The following is an 18,153-nucleotide window of genomic DNA, read 5'->3' on the forward strand; positions in this document are numbered from 1 at the left end:
GCATCCTGGCTGCAATGGGAAAGGAGGATGGGTTGTGTGGGGTTGCCAGTGCTGGCCTCCGCCCAGCCTCAGGGGACATGGCCAGCCTGTGCATGGTCCTCAGGTAGTACTGGAGCTACCTGAGGACTGCTGCTGCTGGAGGCAGTGCTGTTGAGCAGAAAGCTGATGAATAACCCTGGGTAGTGAGTAAGTAAATAAAAGATGGCTGTGTGAAACTGTCCTGACAAAGCAGACAATTAAATACCCTCATAAGCTTAAATGATTAAATAATAATAATAATTTTGTTAAAAGTAGTGAGTTTTTTGTCATCATCCCCGCCCAGCTCTTTTGGAGATGCACATTCAGTTTGTTGTGCATGTTCTGTTGCAAAGACATATTTCAAGGAGCCTCTGGCCTTTTGATGTCTATTTCCCCTCTTTCTGTTCTGTTTTAAAGATTTTGATCAGGAATCTACATAGGAGGATTCAAAGGTGACTCAGCTGCCTGCTGCTTGTCATCCCTTGTTGGAGGACAGGTTATTTTTATGACCCACACACTTCAGATCTCAAGTGTCACCCAGCAACCCTCTCTGCATTGGGGGCTGCACTGATTAGAAGGGCCAAACACAACTCTAGAACAATGTTGTAGTTTTGAAATGTTTAAAGTAGAGTGGCTGAAGGAAACTCCTCTGTTGTTAAAAGCTCAGCCTGCAACTTTGCTCAGATATCTTCTTCTCATTTTTTCCACATAAATTGGGATTAAATCTGTGATAATTCAGCCTTTTCACTGGGCGGGCGGTTAGGGCTATATCAAGTCTTGACAAATCCCAGGGTCCAGGGAGCCGTGGCACCTAGAAATTTAACTGCGGCATCTAGACTAGGATATTCAGTAGGATCTTTAAAATCAAATCAAATCTTTATTTGTTCCAGGCAGCTCTGTTTCTGTTCAGAGTATGTTACTTGTAAAGGGGATAAAGAGAAGCCAATTTACCTTCCTTTCCCACAATGTCCAGCAATTTTGTGAAGAGTCCGTTGTCTGACTTCTCTGTTTTTTGGACTGACTCCTAAACCAAAACAAAAATGGTCAAGGCTTGATCTATATGTTCTTCTGGCTGCATCACAGATAATTTTGCTCTGTATATCTGATGTAATGGGCTGTTGTCTAACAAAGACCTCAACTAATAGTCCAGTCCTAACTCTGTTCATTGGGATGTCTGATTGACTTCAATGTGGCCTATTTCCAAGTAAGTATTTTTATTTATACCAGCTATCATATTATCGCCTGTTAGGAATTTATACTCAATACAACTCCATAGTTGTTATAATTAAGTGCTGTGGCATGTGGGAGAATATTATACCACTTGGCTCCTGCCCTCCCTGTTTTGCCTCCTTGCATACTTTTTCACACAACGCATAATCAACTTGTGGGATTCTCTGCCACAAGATGTGGTGACAGCCAACAACCTGGATGGCTTTAAGAGGGGTTTGGATAACTTCATGGAGGAGTGGTCTATCAACGGCTACTAGTCGGAGGGCTGTGGGCCACCTCCAGTACCAGTTGCAGGGGAGCAACAGCAGGAGAGAGGGCATGCCCTCACTTCTTGCCTGTGGGCTTCCCAGTGGCATCTGGTGGGCCACTGTGTGAAACAGGATGCTGGACTAGATGGGCCTTGGGCCTGATCCAGCAGGGCTGTTTTTATGTTCTTATGTTATGTTCATAGGTTCTATAGGAAGCTGCCTTATACTGAGTCAGACCATTGGTCAGTTTGGCTCAATATTGTCTTCACAGATTGACTTCGGCTCTCCAGGGTTTCAGATGGTTTTATTTATTTATTTATTTATTCATTCATTCATTCATTCATTCATTTATTTATTTATTTATTAGATTTCCAAAAATGGCTCAGGGCGGTTTACACAGAGAAATATAAATATTTCTCAGCCCCTATCTGGAGATTCCTGGGATTGAACCTGGGGCCTTCTGCATGCAAAGCAGGTGCTATACTACTGAGCTATGGTGCTTCAGTGGGTACTCTACCTGGGCTGCATCCGAGAGAGAGTGGAGACAGTGAGGACTCCTCCATTGGCTGGGGCCATCTGTATTGTTATATACAATATAACAGGGCCGGGGTTAGAGGTCAGCGTTGTTGGGTGCCTTCCAAGGCTTACGGCCAAGCAGGAACCCCATGCCTAACCCAAGTGAAATTAGTCCTGCTCTACTCCTTGCCAAGGCTGCCTGTTTCCCTGTCTTTTCCAGGCATAAAGTAAGTGACGAGAGAGAAAAAGAGCAGATCAGCAGCCTTTACTCATCTTGTACTCTCCATCTGGGTGGTAGTGTGGATTGGGCCCAAAGGGAGAGGGCAGTTGAAAGAATGGTAGTGACAGTGGTGAGGAAGAGGTGGTCCAGTTTGGGGAGGGCCCCCCTCTGAGGGGATCTTGCGCAAGAGGCCCCCTACTCAGCAGTACTGTGTATAAATATTTGTAGTGCTCAATTTTGCACTGCAGTATATGCAACCAACTACCATGGATACCATGGAAGTTGTATAGGTAGCCCTAGTTATCTGCGGTCCTGGCACTCACGTTTTTGTGTATCTGGTTGGGCAACATAGACCTGAATTCATTATTCACAGTTGAAAAAATAGTAAGAATTTGCCTATCTGTGGTTCCTGGGTGGCCAGAAATGACCTCATAGCCATAATTTTGCTAAATGGAGCCATTTTGTGGCTCATTTGTTAAAAATATATAACCACCACCACCCCTGAATTTTTGTGGAAAATTGGTGGAATTTGGGGTTGTGGGGCATTGCTGGATAGCTGGTTACCTACAGAGCATGGTACGACACTTTATTTCAATTATTTCTGCCTTTTAAAGACTATTCTAGCTCATTTTTCACCTCCAGGAACTTAGCCCCCCAATTCCCTTTCCCATTGTCTCATTATCCACAGGTTCGTTATCCGCACTTATAAGTGAGAACGGAACTCCTGTGGATAATGAGGGCTACCTGTACTGTTATCCATATTAACACCTATATACAACCTATAGTAACCCTGTTGTGAGAGGTATCTGGCTATCCATAAGAGGTGGTGTTTTAAATGAATTATCTTATGCAAGGAGATTTTGGAATGACTCAGTAGACAGCATTAGAAATTCTAACAGTTTTAGAGATGAGGGGGCAGGCAGGCTGTAGGAGACCAGTAAGAAAGTATTTTGGATGTGCTGTGTTGTCTGTAATTCAAAAGGTTTATTAGAGGAGGAGAGAGAGATTTCTGGGGGAACCATAGGAAGGCCTTGATTTTGTTTTGTTTAAATGTGTTTGTGTCTTGACAGCTGCAACTCCATTGAGTTTGTTAAAAGTCACAGGAGGAAGCTAGGCCAGTTATTTGGGTCATTTGGCGGCCTACCTTTCAATTATGTCTGCTGCAGAGGAGACACAAGTATTCAGGGAGTTCTAGAAACACATGAGCATGCCTGTGCTGTATGTGATTTGCACATTGCACATGAAGATAAAAGTTCTTGCAAACTCCACAGTTTCTGCAAGTGAACTCCTGTGAGCAAAAATACAGTACAGTACACCTAAAGCGTTCCTCAAGTCTATCACTGGAGAGCTGTCTCCCATTTCTCTCCACCTATAAGTAGGTATCCAGTCCTTTTGGGCATGGGAATTTAGTGTTGGTTGTATCGTTTCTTGTGATATCAGACTAGGGATCAAGAAGGAACTGGATCCTCTTTGTGTGAATCTGGCCTCCTGAGGAGAACCATACCTTCCAGCATTTTACCCAATAAAGTAGGGACATGCCTATGAAAGTGTAGGGGCCATGGCCAAGCGATGTAGGAAGGATGGTGTACAATTCTGACACATGGATACCACAAATGGGAAGCTCCTAATAAAGTCCATGCAGAGCACACCTTTCTAGATTACTAAAGCAGGTGAGCTCAAGCCATACCCTCCAACATTTCATAGGTGAGCAATGACATAGAGATACACCTGTAACATCAATTCTCATTCCAGAGATTACTGCCCAAGCTCTGTACTCACCATTACACATTGCTGAAGACTGGATCCCACCGGCTGTGTGCTGTGCACCGCTTAGTGTCTTAGTGTTGTGCACCTGTTGACACACGAACTTGGGGATTTAATTTCTAGAGACTGGGTGGGGTGGGAGAGCTGAATGACTCCTGAAGAATGACAACTCTAGCAACTCACATGAAATGCATAAAACAAGACATCCCCAAGAGGCAAAAATAGGGACAGTCATTTCCCAGGGACAAATGCCAGAAAACAGGGATAATTGGAGCCTAAGGGGTAATCTCTGAAGAAAGCGGAGTATGGAGAAAATGACTTCTGTATCATAAGGTCTTGCCGGTTTTTAAGGCCTGGGGACTCCATCTGTGACTTTATTTCCCAAGTGGCTTTCCAGGAAATCTGGATGCCTCTTAGTGGGTGGAGAACTCTCTAATGTCTGGGCCGGTGAATGGTGACAAACAGAGAGAAAGGCATCTTCCAGAATTCTTTTTGTGTATCTCACTTGTACGTGCAGCGCATGTTAACGTCTTTGACTCTTCTGTTCACAAACCTCTCTCTCCCTCTCTCTTTTTGACTATGGTTTGGAAGGAGTCAATTTTTTGACAAATATATAGGGTTTGGCCTCAATACAGCTCTGTCTCTAATGCATATAGATCTTGCAGATGTACTGTTGCAATTCAGGAATGTTCCCTTGTAATTGCTGTGTTTGGGCAAACCCTAGTGGCTTCAACTGCCTGATATTCTTCTGTATCTTGGCATATTTGTGACCATATTTCTGCCTGACGTAATATCAGTAATTGCATTTTGCTTTGTCATAGCATCTTCCCAAATATTAGATGTTCTGTTTTAATGCAGTACCAATGACTAAACAGGTACCAAACGGATGACTCTAGAATGGTTGGTTTCTGATGTGTCTTAGCTGGTGTGGATGAAGAACGTGCTGTTTCTGTACAGAATATACTAAGTTGGTTGGTGATCTTGGTACCCCAGCAGACCTTTGATAGTAGAAGGGACCCATCCAGTGCACTTGCTGTTCTTTGTGCTAGAATATGGACGAATATAAATAGTTCTGTAACACTGTAGTTACTTCATGCATCCGAATGTGTAGGCTAGCCTAAGCAAGCCTAGAAAAATGTTTAGAGTTCACTTTTTTAAAAAAAGCTTCCTTGGTCTTCATGATGCAAATTTAGGTTCAATAAGTACAGAGAAATGTGCTCTCTGTCTTCACAGTTCAGCCTTTCCCCATGCTGTTGCAGGATAAGAGGTTAGCTTTCCAGTGCTCAAAGGTTCAAGTTGGGTTTGTTTTGCATTGCAACTCTTCTCTCTCTGTTGTGTTTCAGGATTCTGAAGGAGGCCTCTATGTGTGCATGAACACTTTCCTGGGATTTGGAAGGGAACACGTGGAAAGGCATTACCGGAAGACGGGACAATGCGTGTACATGCATTTGAAACGGCACATGAAGGAGGTGAGCACTGCTGAAGCCCAGGCATTTGGGGGGCTTCTTCACAAATTACATTATCCTGTGTGAGGATTAAAAAACATCTATAAAAAGAAGGCTTTTATTAATTGGTGAATGGCATTATGAGTGTGTGTTGTGGTTCGGGTAAGTATACTAGGAAGCTGCTGCCAGCACTTCCCTCAGTGTGAACTGTGGATGTTTTTTCCCTGTTCTAATAAACTGTGAAGCAGTCTTTGGCTCCTTTGTATGAAATGGGAAAATGCAGGGGTTCTCCACCGTGGGGGTGCCCAGATGTTGTTGGACTATATCAACTCAATTGTGGCTGGGGATGATGGAATTTGTTGTCCAGCAGCATCTCGGGGCCCAAGATTGGGAATTGTGGGGATAATGCAAAAGGTGTATGGTGCATCTGGTGGGAGGGAAGTAGTAGAAAAGTTGCAACCAAGAAGGTAGGCTCTGTGTGGTTGAGAGGTGATACCAGGGTAATGTGTTTGCTTCTTTAGCATATTAAGGGTCAAATTGCAGACTTCCTCTTTGTCAGTGGGGCAGAAGAATCCAGCTATGTAGGGCCCTGGTCAGCAACTAGTTTTGCTAGTGGTCCTCTCTGAGGAGGGTGATATGGTCTCAGACCTGATTCTGCCTCCCATCACCACAAATGCCACTCCTGCACATCTCTCTTCCACCTCTGGGTCTATAGCTTGGAGGCCAGGTCTGGCTTAGGGGTCTCTAGTTGCTGATCTCTAATATACAGCCTAAATGTAGTAGGGGAGCAGGATTGCTAGTTCCCACCCTGCCCATCAGTGGGTCTGTCTCACTTCCAGGCTCGTTTAATGTCCACATGTTGGATGTAACTTTGGAACAGGGTCTGTGCATGTTCAGCCCATTGCGTGTTGGTGCAATCCACATGATCTAACCTTCCTGGACTCTAAATGTGTAAGCTTCTTTCCAGAGTTTAATTATTTAGGTGTCTATGCTATCTTTTGATTCCACTGCCCTCAACATTTAAAACATAACCTAATAAAAATAGTTTGGAGAAACATAGTGAATTATAACTGTTGGAAGCACAGAAAAGAAAGCCAATTTAAGGGAATCTTCCTATTCCTTCCTTTGTCACTCAGAGCAGAAGACATAGTGGAATTTGTAACTGTCAGTAACAATACTTATATGTCTATTTCTGAAAGAGCTGAAAATATTAACCTGAAGAAGAAGAAACTTAAGGTGGACACTCCACACAACTGCCCCATGTTAGTCAATGGGATAGAATTTTGTGAGCTCAGACAGGTGGGCAGAGCTAATGGAACTCGGGGACAAGGAGTGAAGGCTTCAGCAAAAAGAGTAGGGAAGTTTTCAGCCTAAAGAATACTCCCTCAAGGGCGCTTTCCAGATTACACCCTAGAACAGCAGTAAAATGCTTCGGTTTGGCAGGATCGTATTGAAAACAATCCCCAGAATCCCAAACTCCTGCAACACGGGAAAATACAGCTATTTTTCTGCAATGGACTTGCAACATTGTAGCACTAAATTGCAACGATAAAATCCGAAGCAAGGCATCGGAAAGCGCAGGGACTGTGATGTCACAACACAGGAAGTCCGGAAGCACACTTTGCAGATCCGTAGTGACACTGTGGTACGAGTTAATCTGGAAAGGGCCCAGATGGCCATCCCTTCTGGGGGAGAAACCTTTCTGACTTTTCTGAGGGGAAAACTCTGTAACAGTCTCCACAGAAGAAAATGCTCACACTCTGTGGCTCCCTCTCCAGCCAGGTAACCCCTGTTCTGTTTCTGAAGAAAAATGGGTTTGTCACAATTAATCTTTTCGTGTTATGTACTGCTCTCCCAGGTGTTGGTGGGCAAGTTCTGAGGGAATTTCCTCATAATTCCTTAGCTTTATGGGAACACCCTGCAGGTTCAGATAACCACAGTGAGACTTAACAGAAGAAACATGCTTTAGCTCACTCTGTAGCATTTACACAAAACTGAAGAGCCCCGATTCTTAAAATTCACTCTTGAAGCCTTAGGGCCGGATGAAACGGAGGTAGGACTGAACAGCAGTGCACCCCCTTAACACCCCCCCCCCCGAAAACAGAACAAGTAAAATTTGAAGTAAGACCCAAGTTAGAGGAGGGACTCCTGTCTTCTTTGCTAGCTTTTGTTTTGTCACCATGATCAGGCACAGACTCAAGTAACACATGCACACCAGGGATATAGTGCAACATTTTGTTGTGAGTCCGGACTTATGTAGACTAATTCTGAAGATTATTCTGAACTCTGGCCCAGCCAGCAGCCATTAAAACATCATTGTTGTCATGAAGACTCAGAGGTGGCGAGATGAGATGATAGACCCTTTTGGAGCACTGTATGTACAGCACCTGTACCTTTTGGAATGTTTTAGTAGAAAGCAATTCTCGCAGTTCTGTGGTGGGAGACGCGACACCTGCAAAAATTCTCCCTTCTGTGTTTCCTCAAAAATTGGGTGGGAATGCGGTTTGAGGAGATATTAGGTCTATGCAGGTAGTGGGGAAGGTGGACAAGGTGAAATGTGCAAGAGCTTTAGCCCCTGAACAAGGAGGCAGTATTATATGGAGTAGGGTACTAGGGAAGACATCCATTGTATGAATGTCAGGTGAGCTCAGAGGTGGGGGGGGGATCCTGCTCCTTGACTATGCTTGGGCATTGTACAGTTGTGGAGCCCTCTGTGGACCAGCTGAATCAAGCAACAGTCCGTACATGTAGTAAAAGGAGTTTTGTATTAGACATCAAAAAGATGTGCTGGAGTGTCATGAGTGTGCCATCCTTTATCAGTGGATCCCATACAGGGGCATTGGAAGCTGGGTGGTGGGCCTGGGACAGGCCCCCAGGTGTGCTACCCCATGCTAGCCATGCCCTTCCTCCTGCATCAGCACGCCAGTGCATGAGATATGATTAGAACTGGACACACACACGCATCCCCCCTCACCCTCTCCAGCCAGTATGCTTTGCCAGCTGGAGAGGGTGAAGTATTGCAAAGTTGTGTCCAGTGCTGGCCACACCTCATGCATTGGCATGTGGACACAGGGAGAAGGGGTGAGGCCAACATGGGGGTAAAGTGCCTGGTTTTGACCAGGGGGAATGGGAGGGATAATGGAATGGGGGTGGTGCCCTGGCAGTCCCTTACCGGGCAGTCCCATGGCCCAGGGACATTTGTTTTCCCCTCTCTATTGAACCTATGCGCCTGGGCCCATACTAGAGTGACAAATGGTGACACGGGGAAGAGGTTAAAAGAGCTTTTATTTAACTGATTTGTTAAAATGTATGCTTCATCTTTCTTTCAAAAGAAACCCAAAGGGGCTTTCAACAAAAGTTAAAATATAGAAGAACATAGGAAGCTGTCTTATACTGAGTCAGCCTATTGGTCCTTCTAGCTCAAGACTGTCTACACGGACTGGCAGCAGCTTTTCCAAGCTTGCAGGCAGGAATCTCTCTCAGCCCTGTCTTGGAGATGCTGCCAGGGAAGGAACTTGGAACCTTCTGCTCTTCCCAGAGCGGCTCCATCCCCTAAGGGGAATCTCTTACAGTGCTCTCACATGTAGTCTCCCATTCAAATGAAAACCAGAGCCGTCCTTCTTAGCAAAGGGGACACTTCATGCTTGCTACCACAAGTCCAGCTCTCCTCCCTCAATTCAGCACATTTCAGCATGTAAATAAAACATACACACACAAAAGCAATTTAAAGAGGTTTATTTCATAGGCAGTTTCAGTCTTGTTTAGGATATGGATTATTTACGGGTAAGACATTGATAGCAAACTTGGTTGATAAAATACATCTTTGGATCTGGATTCTTTGCCTTTGATTTAGGTCCAGCCAGATAAAAGGCAGGGAAGCCACTGAGGATATCCTGGCTAGGGATCCAATATGAGTAAAGGTAAAGTGTGCTGTCAAGTTGGTGTTGACTCCTGGTGCCCACAGAGCCCTGTGGTTCTCTTTGGTAGAATACAGAAGGGGTTTACCATTGCCTCCTGCGCAGCACGAGATGATGCCTTTCAGCACCTTGCTATATTGCTGCTGTCTGGGAAACATACTAGCCAGGATTTGAACTGGCAACCTCTGGCTTGCTAGTCAAGTCATTTCCCTGCTGTGCCATTAGGTGGCTAGTCCAATATGAGTACCGGTATACAAAACTGCTTATACGGAATCAGACCATGGGTACATCTAGTCCAGTACTGGCCCCCCAACTCCCATAATCCCCAGCCACAGTGGCCAATAGCCAGGGGTTATGGGAATTGTAGGCCAACATCTGCAGGAGGGCCGAAGTTGAGTAGCCCTGGTCTACTTGGACTGCCAGCAGCTCTCCAAAGTCTTTCCCAGCTCTTCTGTCTGAGACCCTTTTAACCAGAGATGCCAGGAACTGAATCTGAGACCTTGTGCATGCAAAACATGTGCTCTGCCCCTTCAGAATTATGGGTCTTCCATTCTCAGGCCCAGCTGAGCTGGCAGTATTTTGTTGATAAGCAGAGAGTCAGAAGCTTCTGGAGTGACCAAGCTAGATGAGCCTGACCTTTGCTCTACCTTCACACATTCAGTCTGCTAAGTGATGTTTAGAGCATGTTCAGTTCACTATTATTATTAATAAAATATGTATGTATGAACTTGCTCTGAATGTGCTAAGATGACTCTGCAGCATGTTAATCTGTTTAGCGGATCATGTGAATTGTGGCTTACTAAATGGAACCTAGAACCTTTCAAAACTGCTGTGTAATTTAATTTGTCCCTTGCCTTCTTGCTTGGTTACCTTAGCTGAGTAATAGTAATAGCTGCTAAGCTGCAGGTTGCACTTGTGCAGCCAACCTTTCTTCTGGTTGCTTCCTATTCATAATACTTTTTGGGTTGATTAAAAGCAGTACCCCATCCTTTGGCTATAAGGGGGAGAGGGAGAGAACATATTCACATACAGCTGTCCTAGCACTGTGCTGTGTTTCCTCTGGACAGTGCAATGCAGTGCTAGTCAGCGATTTGTGTTGAAAACTGAGAATCTTGAGCGTAGCCACTACAGTGCTGCATTGTTGAAAATGCAGAGCAGCACTATGGAGGCTACCAGCCCTAGTTTTTCAGTCTTCGGCGAGTTCTTGGGATAAAACTGGCAGTTTTGGCTGTGGGTAGTATTGGGGAGAAGTGACTTTGGTTGACAGGGGGAAGCGGAGCAGTATTGCAGGCAGGCAGAGCAGGAGCTGGGCAACTGTCTCCTGAATAAATATTTACACTGCTGCTTTAGAGTTGACATTGGATCTTCCTCTTCTATAGAAAACTTTCCAGCAGTTTGTGCAAGGGGTATTGATGGCATGTACCAATAGGCTTGGCTTGAGGACTGTTTACCCAGTTGCAGGAATGATCAAGAACATGAAAAATCTTCAACCCTCCCAGGCAACGGAGGAGACTCAATGCAACAAGTTTCCCAATGACGATAGGTCAGTTGGTCCAGTTTGCGCAGGGGCTTGATCAGCAACCTTCACTCTTATCTCTCGGGCTATGGAACAGAGCTGTATGGAACATAGGAAGTTGCCTTTCATTGAGTCAGACTACAGGTCCATCTAGTTTCTATGTAGACCCTGCACTGACTGGCAGTGGCTCTCCAAGGTTTCAGGAAGGAGTCTTTCCCACCTCTTTTTGGAGATGACAAGGTTTGAGCCTGACACCTTCTGCATGCAAAGCAGGGCACTTCCCAGCTTAGCTGCTCAGCAGCAGCAAAATGCTTCCGTTCAGGCAAATCGCTTTCAAAATATAAACAGCAGGGGGAGCAGTCTTGCGAAAACTAACAATCCGAAAAAACAGCAACTTCTCTACATCGGATATACAACGTCATAGCACTATATTACTATCGGCCATAGTATCCTTCTGCAGAGTCTGAGGGGTTAGGGGGTGGGAGGCACTGCTTTGAAGTGGTTCCACTCTTACCTCTTGGGCAGATTCCAGATGGTGTCTCTTGGGGACTGTTGTTCTTCAAAAACTGAACTTTGGTATGGTGTCCCTCAGGGCTCCATATTGTCTCCGATGTTGTTTAACATCTACATGAAACCACTGGGAGAGATCATCAGGAGATTCGATGCAGAGTGTTATCAGTATGCTGATGACACCCACATCTATTTCTCCATGTCAACGTCATCAGGAGAAGGCATAACCTCCCTAAATGCCTGCCTGGAGGCAGTGATGGGCTGGATGAGAGGTAACAGGCTGAGGCTTCAGATAAGACGGAGGCACTTATTGTGCGGAGTCAGAACTCGGGAGGTGATTTTGATCTGCCTGTTCTGGATGGGGTGACACTTCCCCAGAAGTAACAGATACGCAGTCTGGGGGTGCTTCTAGACACAAAACTCTCCCTGGTGTCCCAGGCTGAGGCAGTGGCCAGAGGTGCCTTTTATCAGCTGAGGCTGATACGCCAGCTGCAGGGGCGGAGCCACCATTGGGCCAATGGGTTCAAAGAACCTGGGCCGCTGACCAATCAGGGGCTGCGAGAGAGGCCCCGACATGCCCCCCCTGCGTCTGACGTCAGACGCGGGGGCGGTAGTTTAGCTCCCGAGTGGAGGCCGCGGCCCCTTCGGGATCATCTGGAGAGGTTTGTCTGAAGTTGTCACCGGCTTGTCTGGTGGCTACTCGGGGACAGGTCTTCTCCATTGCTGCCCCGAGGCTTTGGATCACACTTCCTGCTGAAATAAGAGCCTTTTTAAAAGGCAGTCGAGATGCATTTGTTCACCCAGGCTTTTAATTAGATACTATTTTAATTTTGTTTTAATAGTTTTAACTTTTAATTTTGTTGAAATGTTTTAATTTTTTATTGGCTGTTTTTATTGTTTTGCAAACTGCCCAGAGAATTTGCGTTTTGGGTGGTATAGAAATGTATTAAATAAATAAATAAATTGCAGCGATTAAACTCAAAACAAGGCATTGGAAATCTGAATGTCACCCTGCTGTCAGTGTAGGGTCTGAGGTGTCACAACACAGGAAGTGTGGAAGCACACTTCAGAGATTTGTCGTGACAGTGACACCGTTGCAGGGTGTAATCTGCAAAGCGCCCAGGTGCTCTACCACAGGGCTTAACAAATCCCAGACACCAGGGAGTCATTGCACCTAGAAATGTAACTGTGGTGCCTAGACTAGGATATTCAGAGGTAGAAGTTAATAAAATCTTTATTTGTCCCATGCAACTCTGTTTCTATTCTAAGTATGTTACTTCTAAAAGAGACAGAGAGAGGTCCATTTACCTTCTTCGCTACAACTTCCATCACTAAGTCAGGCAATTTTGTTAAGCATCCATTGTCTGACTCCTACATTTTTGGTCTAGCTCCTAGCTCCAAAGAAGTTTGTAAAGGCCTGCTCTACTATTGAGCTGTGACCCCATCCCTATTTGCATTCTGTTCCAAAAAGTTCCATATCCTTATGTCCCTCCCAAAACTTGAAATGAATAAAATTATGTAGGTTTTTCAGGTTTGTACAAATTGCTTAATTTTTATAAATAGGCTCAATCCAGGTTTTGTGGGATGTAACTATAGAAAAGTACAGGCTCTGGTAATGAGCCATGAAACAACTTGTGCAGAATAATAGATGTATGTGCTCAATTTGCAAAGACTTTTGAGATTAGGCCATTATCTGAATTAATTAAGAAATACTTGCACTGGTTATCAACTTTGCTATTGCTATCTAGACTATCATTGGGTTTCTAATCTGCCTTGTGATGCATTTATGTAACTTGAAACTCTGCTTATTCCTGCCCTATCAGAATTTGCCATATAACCTTTTGCTTATTTGTATTTCTTGTTCTCCAAAATCAGCATGCCGGCTTTCCATTTGCCTATTTGCATGGTTGGTCAGCCTGTGGTATTAGTTATTAAACTGTCTTCTTTGAGTGCCACTTCACAGCTTTCCAAAAAGATGTGTTGCTACATTTCCACAGTGTGTTGACCACATCTGTTCTGTAACTTTTCAAGGGGAGTGACTTATATGCAAATAAGCAGGTAATAAATGCCTGGGAGCTGTGATTGGTAGAGGGCCTGAGTGTGCTTCCAGCATATTTGCATATATTATTATTATTATTTTACATTTATATCCCGCTCTTCCTCCAAGGAGCCCAGAGCGGTGTACTACATACTTGAGTTTCTCTTTCACAACAACCCTGTGAAGTAGGTTAGGCTGAGAGAGAAGTGACTGGCCCAGGGTTACCCAGCAAGTCTCATGGCTGAATGGGGATTTGAACTCGGGTCTCCCCGGTCCTAGTCCAGCACTCTAACCACTACACCACACTGGCTCCTCTTGCATCTCCTCTTCAAATCTTTCATAAAATGTGTGGTTGACACTCTGGTAACCGTGGCTGCCTGCTTTCCTATAATATGTCAAGATTTTTGTTTACATGTTCAAGGGGTAAACTGGAGTTTGTGAGTTGAAAGTGATCCGGCAGTAGATAGCTGCTCCTGAGTCACCTTTCTTTTCCTGGGATAAATGTTTATGTCAACAATAGATCTTTAGCAACAGTATTCCATCACAAAATCCAGTGACCTGGGAATCACTTGTTCACTGCAGACGTGTGGGTCCTATTTGGGCTTGTTATTTCAGGGTAGTAGCTACTGATAGCCTCAGTATCTTGATAAACAAAGCCTCAGTTCTTCTGAATCTGTTCACATTTTTGCAGAACTTTGAATACATTTTTAGCAAGGTATGTTGTGTTAGCTGGAAGATCTGTGTAGGTGAGGGTCAGCAGAAGTGCAAGAGAGGAAACGGATTACCATATGGACATGGAGACTCAGTTCCATAAATACCAGATTGTTTTGGAGATATCTGCATATTTCTAGATGCGCCTGCGTAACCATGAGGGCTAGAAACTAGCTCTTTTAAAAAGCTGATATTCTTTCAGATCCAAATTCTAATCTAGACCAGACACCAGATGCTACATGCACCATAAGAGTGCAGAAGGAAAACCTCTTTAGTTTTTCAGTGGTGTGGTGTTATGGTCTAGGGAATTTCCTCTTAGTTTGAATTTGTATGTTGTCCACCCTCCCCACCCCCACTGCAAATACTGTATGTGTAGATTGTTTTTTCTGTTGTTGCTTTAGGAGGACAGTAGCTTTTGCTTAATCACATGGGACAAGCGTGACGTTAAACAGAACTCAGCTTCTTTGAATAGCTGTATGGACAATACTTGTCACATAATACTTGTCACACAAGTGTAACATCAAGAGATGGAATGGTGGCAGGTGCAGCAATAGTGACTTAGTTATTATAAGCAGGGGAGCACCTTACTGCCAGAATTGTAGACGTGTGTGTTTGTGTGTGTTTCTTTCTGTAAGAGTGGTGTGTGTTTTTAAGTTGACGCCATAATGATAATCAGCACTGATTTTGTGGCAGATTTAGACTTTACTTCTCTGGAATTTTGGGAAGGGTTGCAGTAAAATGTTTGCATTGGTGGTAACAAAGGCAACATGAAAATGCTTTGCAAGAATCAGTGGATTGGTGGGTTGACACTCAAACCTCATGTTTGTAGCATGAGATATACCCCATGACCTCTCTGGAATGAGTCTTGAAAGTGAAGCTCTCATCAATAACTCAGTCAAAGATCTGGTGCATGCTTCACCAGCTTTTGATATGTCCTTCAATGTACCTAAAGTGGCCAAAAGCAGAGAAGAGGAGGAATGCTGCACCTTTTAACAGTTGGGTAGAATAAAGAATTTCAGCAGATGTAGCTTCTGTGCAAGGAGAAAAGCTGCAGCTGCCAAAATCCACTCTACCTGTTGCAGCCTTGTCTTATTCGCATATAGGTACACTAGAAAATGTGCCTGGCTCTACTTACTGTCAGCTTTATCAGGGGTTCCCAACCTTGGAACTTCAGATGTTGTTGGACTACAACTCCCATCATTCACAGCCACAAGGACTTCAGCCATTGTGACTGGGGATGATGGGAATTTTAGTACAGCAACAACTTGGGGACCCCTGAACTATATTATCTGTACTTTAAATAACCCTTTACAACAACCTAGTGATATGGAACTGAACTCAATTCTATCTCCAGCCACTAGCAATAGTGCAATTTTTATACTTGATTACCCACACTAGAATAACTTTAGTTAATCCCCCCACCCCACCCCTTGAGGGTCACTCAGCACACAAGAGTGACTTTTTTTTTCTTGTAGTGACGCAAGTTAGACTTTTAACTTTTCTTCTTCTTTTCTCTCTCTCCCCTTTTCTTTCTTTCCAGAAGGTAACAGGGGCATCTGGTGGAGCTTTACCAAAAAGGAGAAACACCAAGCTATTTTTAGGTATTGTAAAGAGCTGCTTTCACAATGTCCTTCTGACTAACCCAGGTGCATGCGTGTTTTTGCGTTTCACTGGCTTTTGTGTATTTGAGTTTTCTTTACGCAGATTAAATATAAATTATTCACCCGATGGGGGCGGAAATGGCATTTATTTTTAGATCCCCCCCATTATAATCTTGTATCTCACAGTGGGATACTCATAATGACTTGAGAAATTCTTTGAAATATTGTCCTTCCTTTCTCTCTACACCCATCTGTACTCTAATAACGCTTTGCATGCATTAATGAATTGCACCTTGAAACCTTACTTTGTACCACTGAAGGTCTTTGACAAAGAAATAGATAGCATGTAGCCCCAAGGTCAGAGAGGAAGTTTGAAATCAAATTCCTGACTCTTGAGTTGCCCTTTGCTTGCCTTGACCACAAGGCCTTTGTTCTCTTGTGAGGCTGAATTGAAGTGAGTTCAATAGGTGTCCATGAAATGGTTTGTAATGTGATGTCCAGAATTTTATTGATGCTTGCTTGGGAGTCTTGGTCCGGTTCACATATGTATCAGTCTAGGTGAAGTCAATGTGACTTGTGTGCATGTAACTGAGTGCAAGATTACAACTTCATTGCATAGATGCCTGTGTTTTGTGCAAGTGAAACATACTTTAGGGCTCCAACTCCTTTCCTGGTCTATCTCCACTGCCTTTTAAGATGTAAAAGGTTAAAGGGCCTGTGGGAAGGGAGGCTGGAAAAAACCTCCATAAGGTCTGTATGCATAAGAACAGCCTAGCTGGATCAGGCCCAAGACCTATCTAGTCCACCATACTGTTTCACACCGTGGCGCACCAGTTGCCTCTGGGAAGCCCACAGGCAAGAGGTGAGGGCATGCCTTCTCTCTTGCTGTTGCTCCCCTCTAACTGGTATTCAAAGGCATTGGGCCTCTGAGGCTGGAGGTGGCCCATAGACACCAGACTACTAGCCATACTGTGTTCAGATAAAGGTGCTTTGGAGGTCAGAGTATTGTAGGCAAGTGAACTAAGGTGAAGAGCTGAATTCTGCATGTTAGTTCAAGAGTGGTCAACTTAAGGAACCCCAGCTGTTGTTGGACTACAACCCCCATCATGCCCTGCCACAATACATTGCAGCTGCGGATGATAGGAATTGTAGTCCAACTTCACTTAGAGAGCCTTAGCTTGGCTCTGTATATTAGCTCAAATTAATTGGCCAATTTTTTGTCTGCCAGTCTCGAGTACAGTTAAAATACAGCATAACTAGCAGCTTCAGTAAATACCGGGTAAGATGGTAATCAGGAGTGCAGCTGAGTAGTTTTTAGTATGTACTGCAAGAATTGGGATATACAAAACCGAGATGGCTACCACCACCACCACCACCACCACCACACCCGAACCAAGAAGTCATCTCTGTATTCAGTGTTGTGCAATTGATTTATGATGTGTGAGAGAACTTTTGGTGTGTGACATCTTGGAGGGAACCTGATGTTAGATTTTTGTGCCTGGAATAGGACTTGGCTCTGTACCTCATGCCCCCTCCCCACACACTCCCACCTTCCCTTTATCCCAGAATGCACACAGGCTTTGCTTCCTTCCATCCAGGGCCTGGCATGGTCCTGTTCTCGTCTGGTTCTTGGCGTCAGCCTTTGGTTGAGTGGGCCTGTGGTTGCCTAGCAACCACAATTCAGTTTACTGCTTCCCTGGAATTAGCAAAATGGCTATCCGGAGCTGAACTGTGGCTGGGCAGGCAGCAGCATGGCCAAGGGCAACCTGCAGTGTCAGGGAATGGTTGGCAAGCTCTCCGTTTTGCATGGCCTGCAGGGTTGTTTATTATTATTATTATTATTATTATTGTTGTTGTTGTTGTTGTTGTTGTTATTGTTATTGTTATTGTTATTGTTATCATTATTACATTTATATCCCGCTCTTCCTCCAAGGAGCCCAGAGTGGTGTACTACATACTTAAGTTTCTCTTTCACAACAACCCTGTGAAGTAGGTTAGGCTGAGAGAGAAGTGACTGGCCCAGAGTCACCCAGCTAGTCTCATGGCTGAATGGGGATTTGAACTTGGGTCTCTCCGGTCCTAGTCCAGCACGCTAACCACTACCAAATTCCTTATTCGTCCAGTGGGCGGACTGGCCCCTGACTCAACTGTTTCACCCCCTCATCCTTCCCTAATTGCTTTTTGTGAAGCCCTCCTAATTTTCTTTTTCAAGTGTCTGATTTAAATCGGTGATTCCAAAGGGCTTGAGGGTTGACTCCCCACCCCACCCTGGTGATGACTGTTTCTGTGTAGAGATGGTGACATGTTAGGATCACAATGTCCTGGCTGGAGTGTTGTTTTCTTCTTTTGGGGTTTTGCCTGTTCCACAGAGAAAATGAGAGAGGCCTAATAAGAGAGACGCTGTTCAGAGTTCCTTGCA

At 44.5% G+C, this 18,153-nt stretch overlaps 1 protein-coding gene across 5 annotated transcripts in view; it reads left to right on the forward strand.

The window, feature by feature from the left end:
* Positions 1-18,153, forward strand: part of USP13 (ubiquitin specific peptidase 13) — a 134,691-nt gene that overhangs the window by 14,648 nt on the left and 101,890 nt on the right. For 3 of the 5 annotated variants that reach the window (XM_053312282.1, XM_053312283.1, XM_053312284.1), the window contains exons 2-3: positions 5,340-5,465; positions 15,674-15,734. In XM_053312282.1, coding sequence (XP_053168257.1) covers positions 5,340-5,465; positions 15,674-15,734 — 187 coding nt within the window. Of the gene's footprint in view, positions 1-5,339; positions 5,466-15,673; positions 15,735-17,404; positions 17,553-18,153 lie in introns of those variants that run through there. The other 2 variants (XM_053312287.1, XM_053312285.1) reach the window with 2 other exon arrangements.

Source organism: Hemicordylus capensis, chromosome 3, assembly GCF_027244095.1.
Source record: "Hemicordylus capensis ecotype Gifberg chromosome 3, rHemCap1.1.pri, whole genome shotgun sequence".
In the NCBI taxonomy this organism is placed as follows: Eukaryota; Metazoa; Chordata; class Lepidosauria; order Squamata; family Cordylidae; genus Hemicordylus; species Hemicordylus capensis.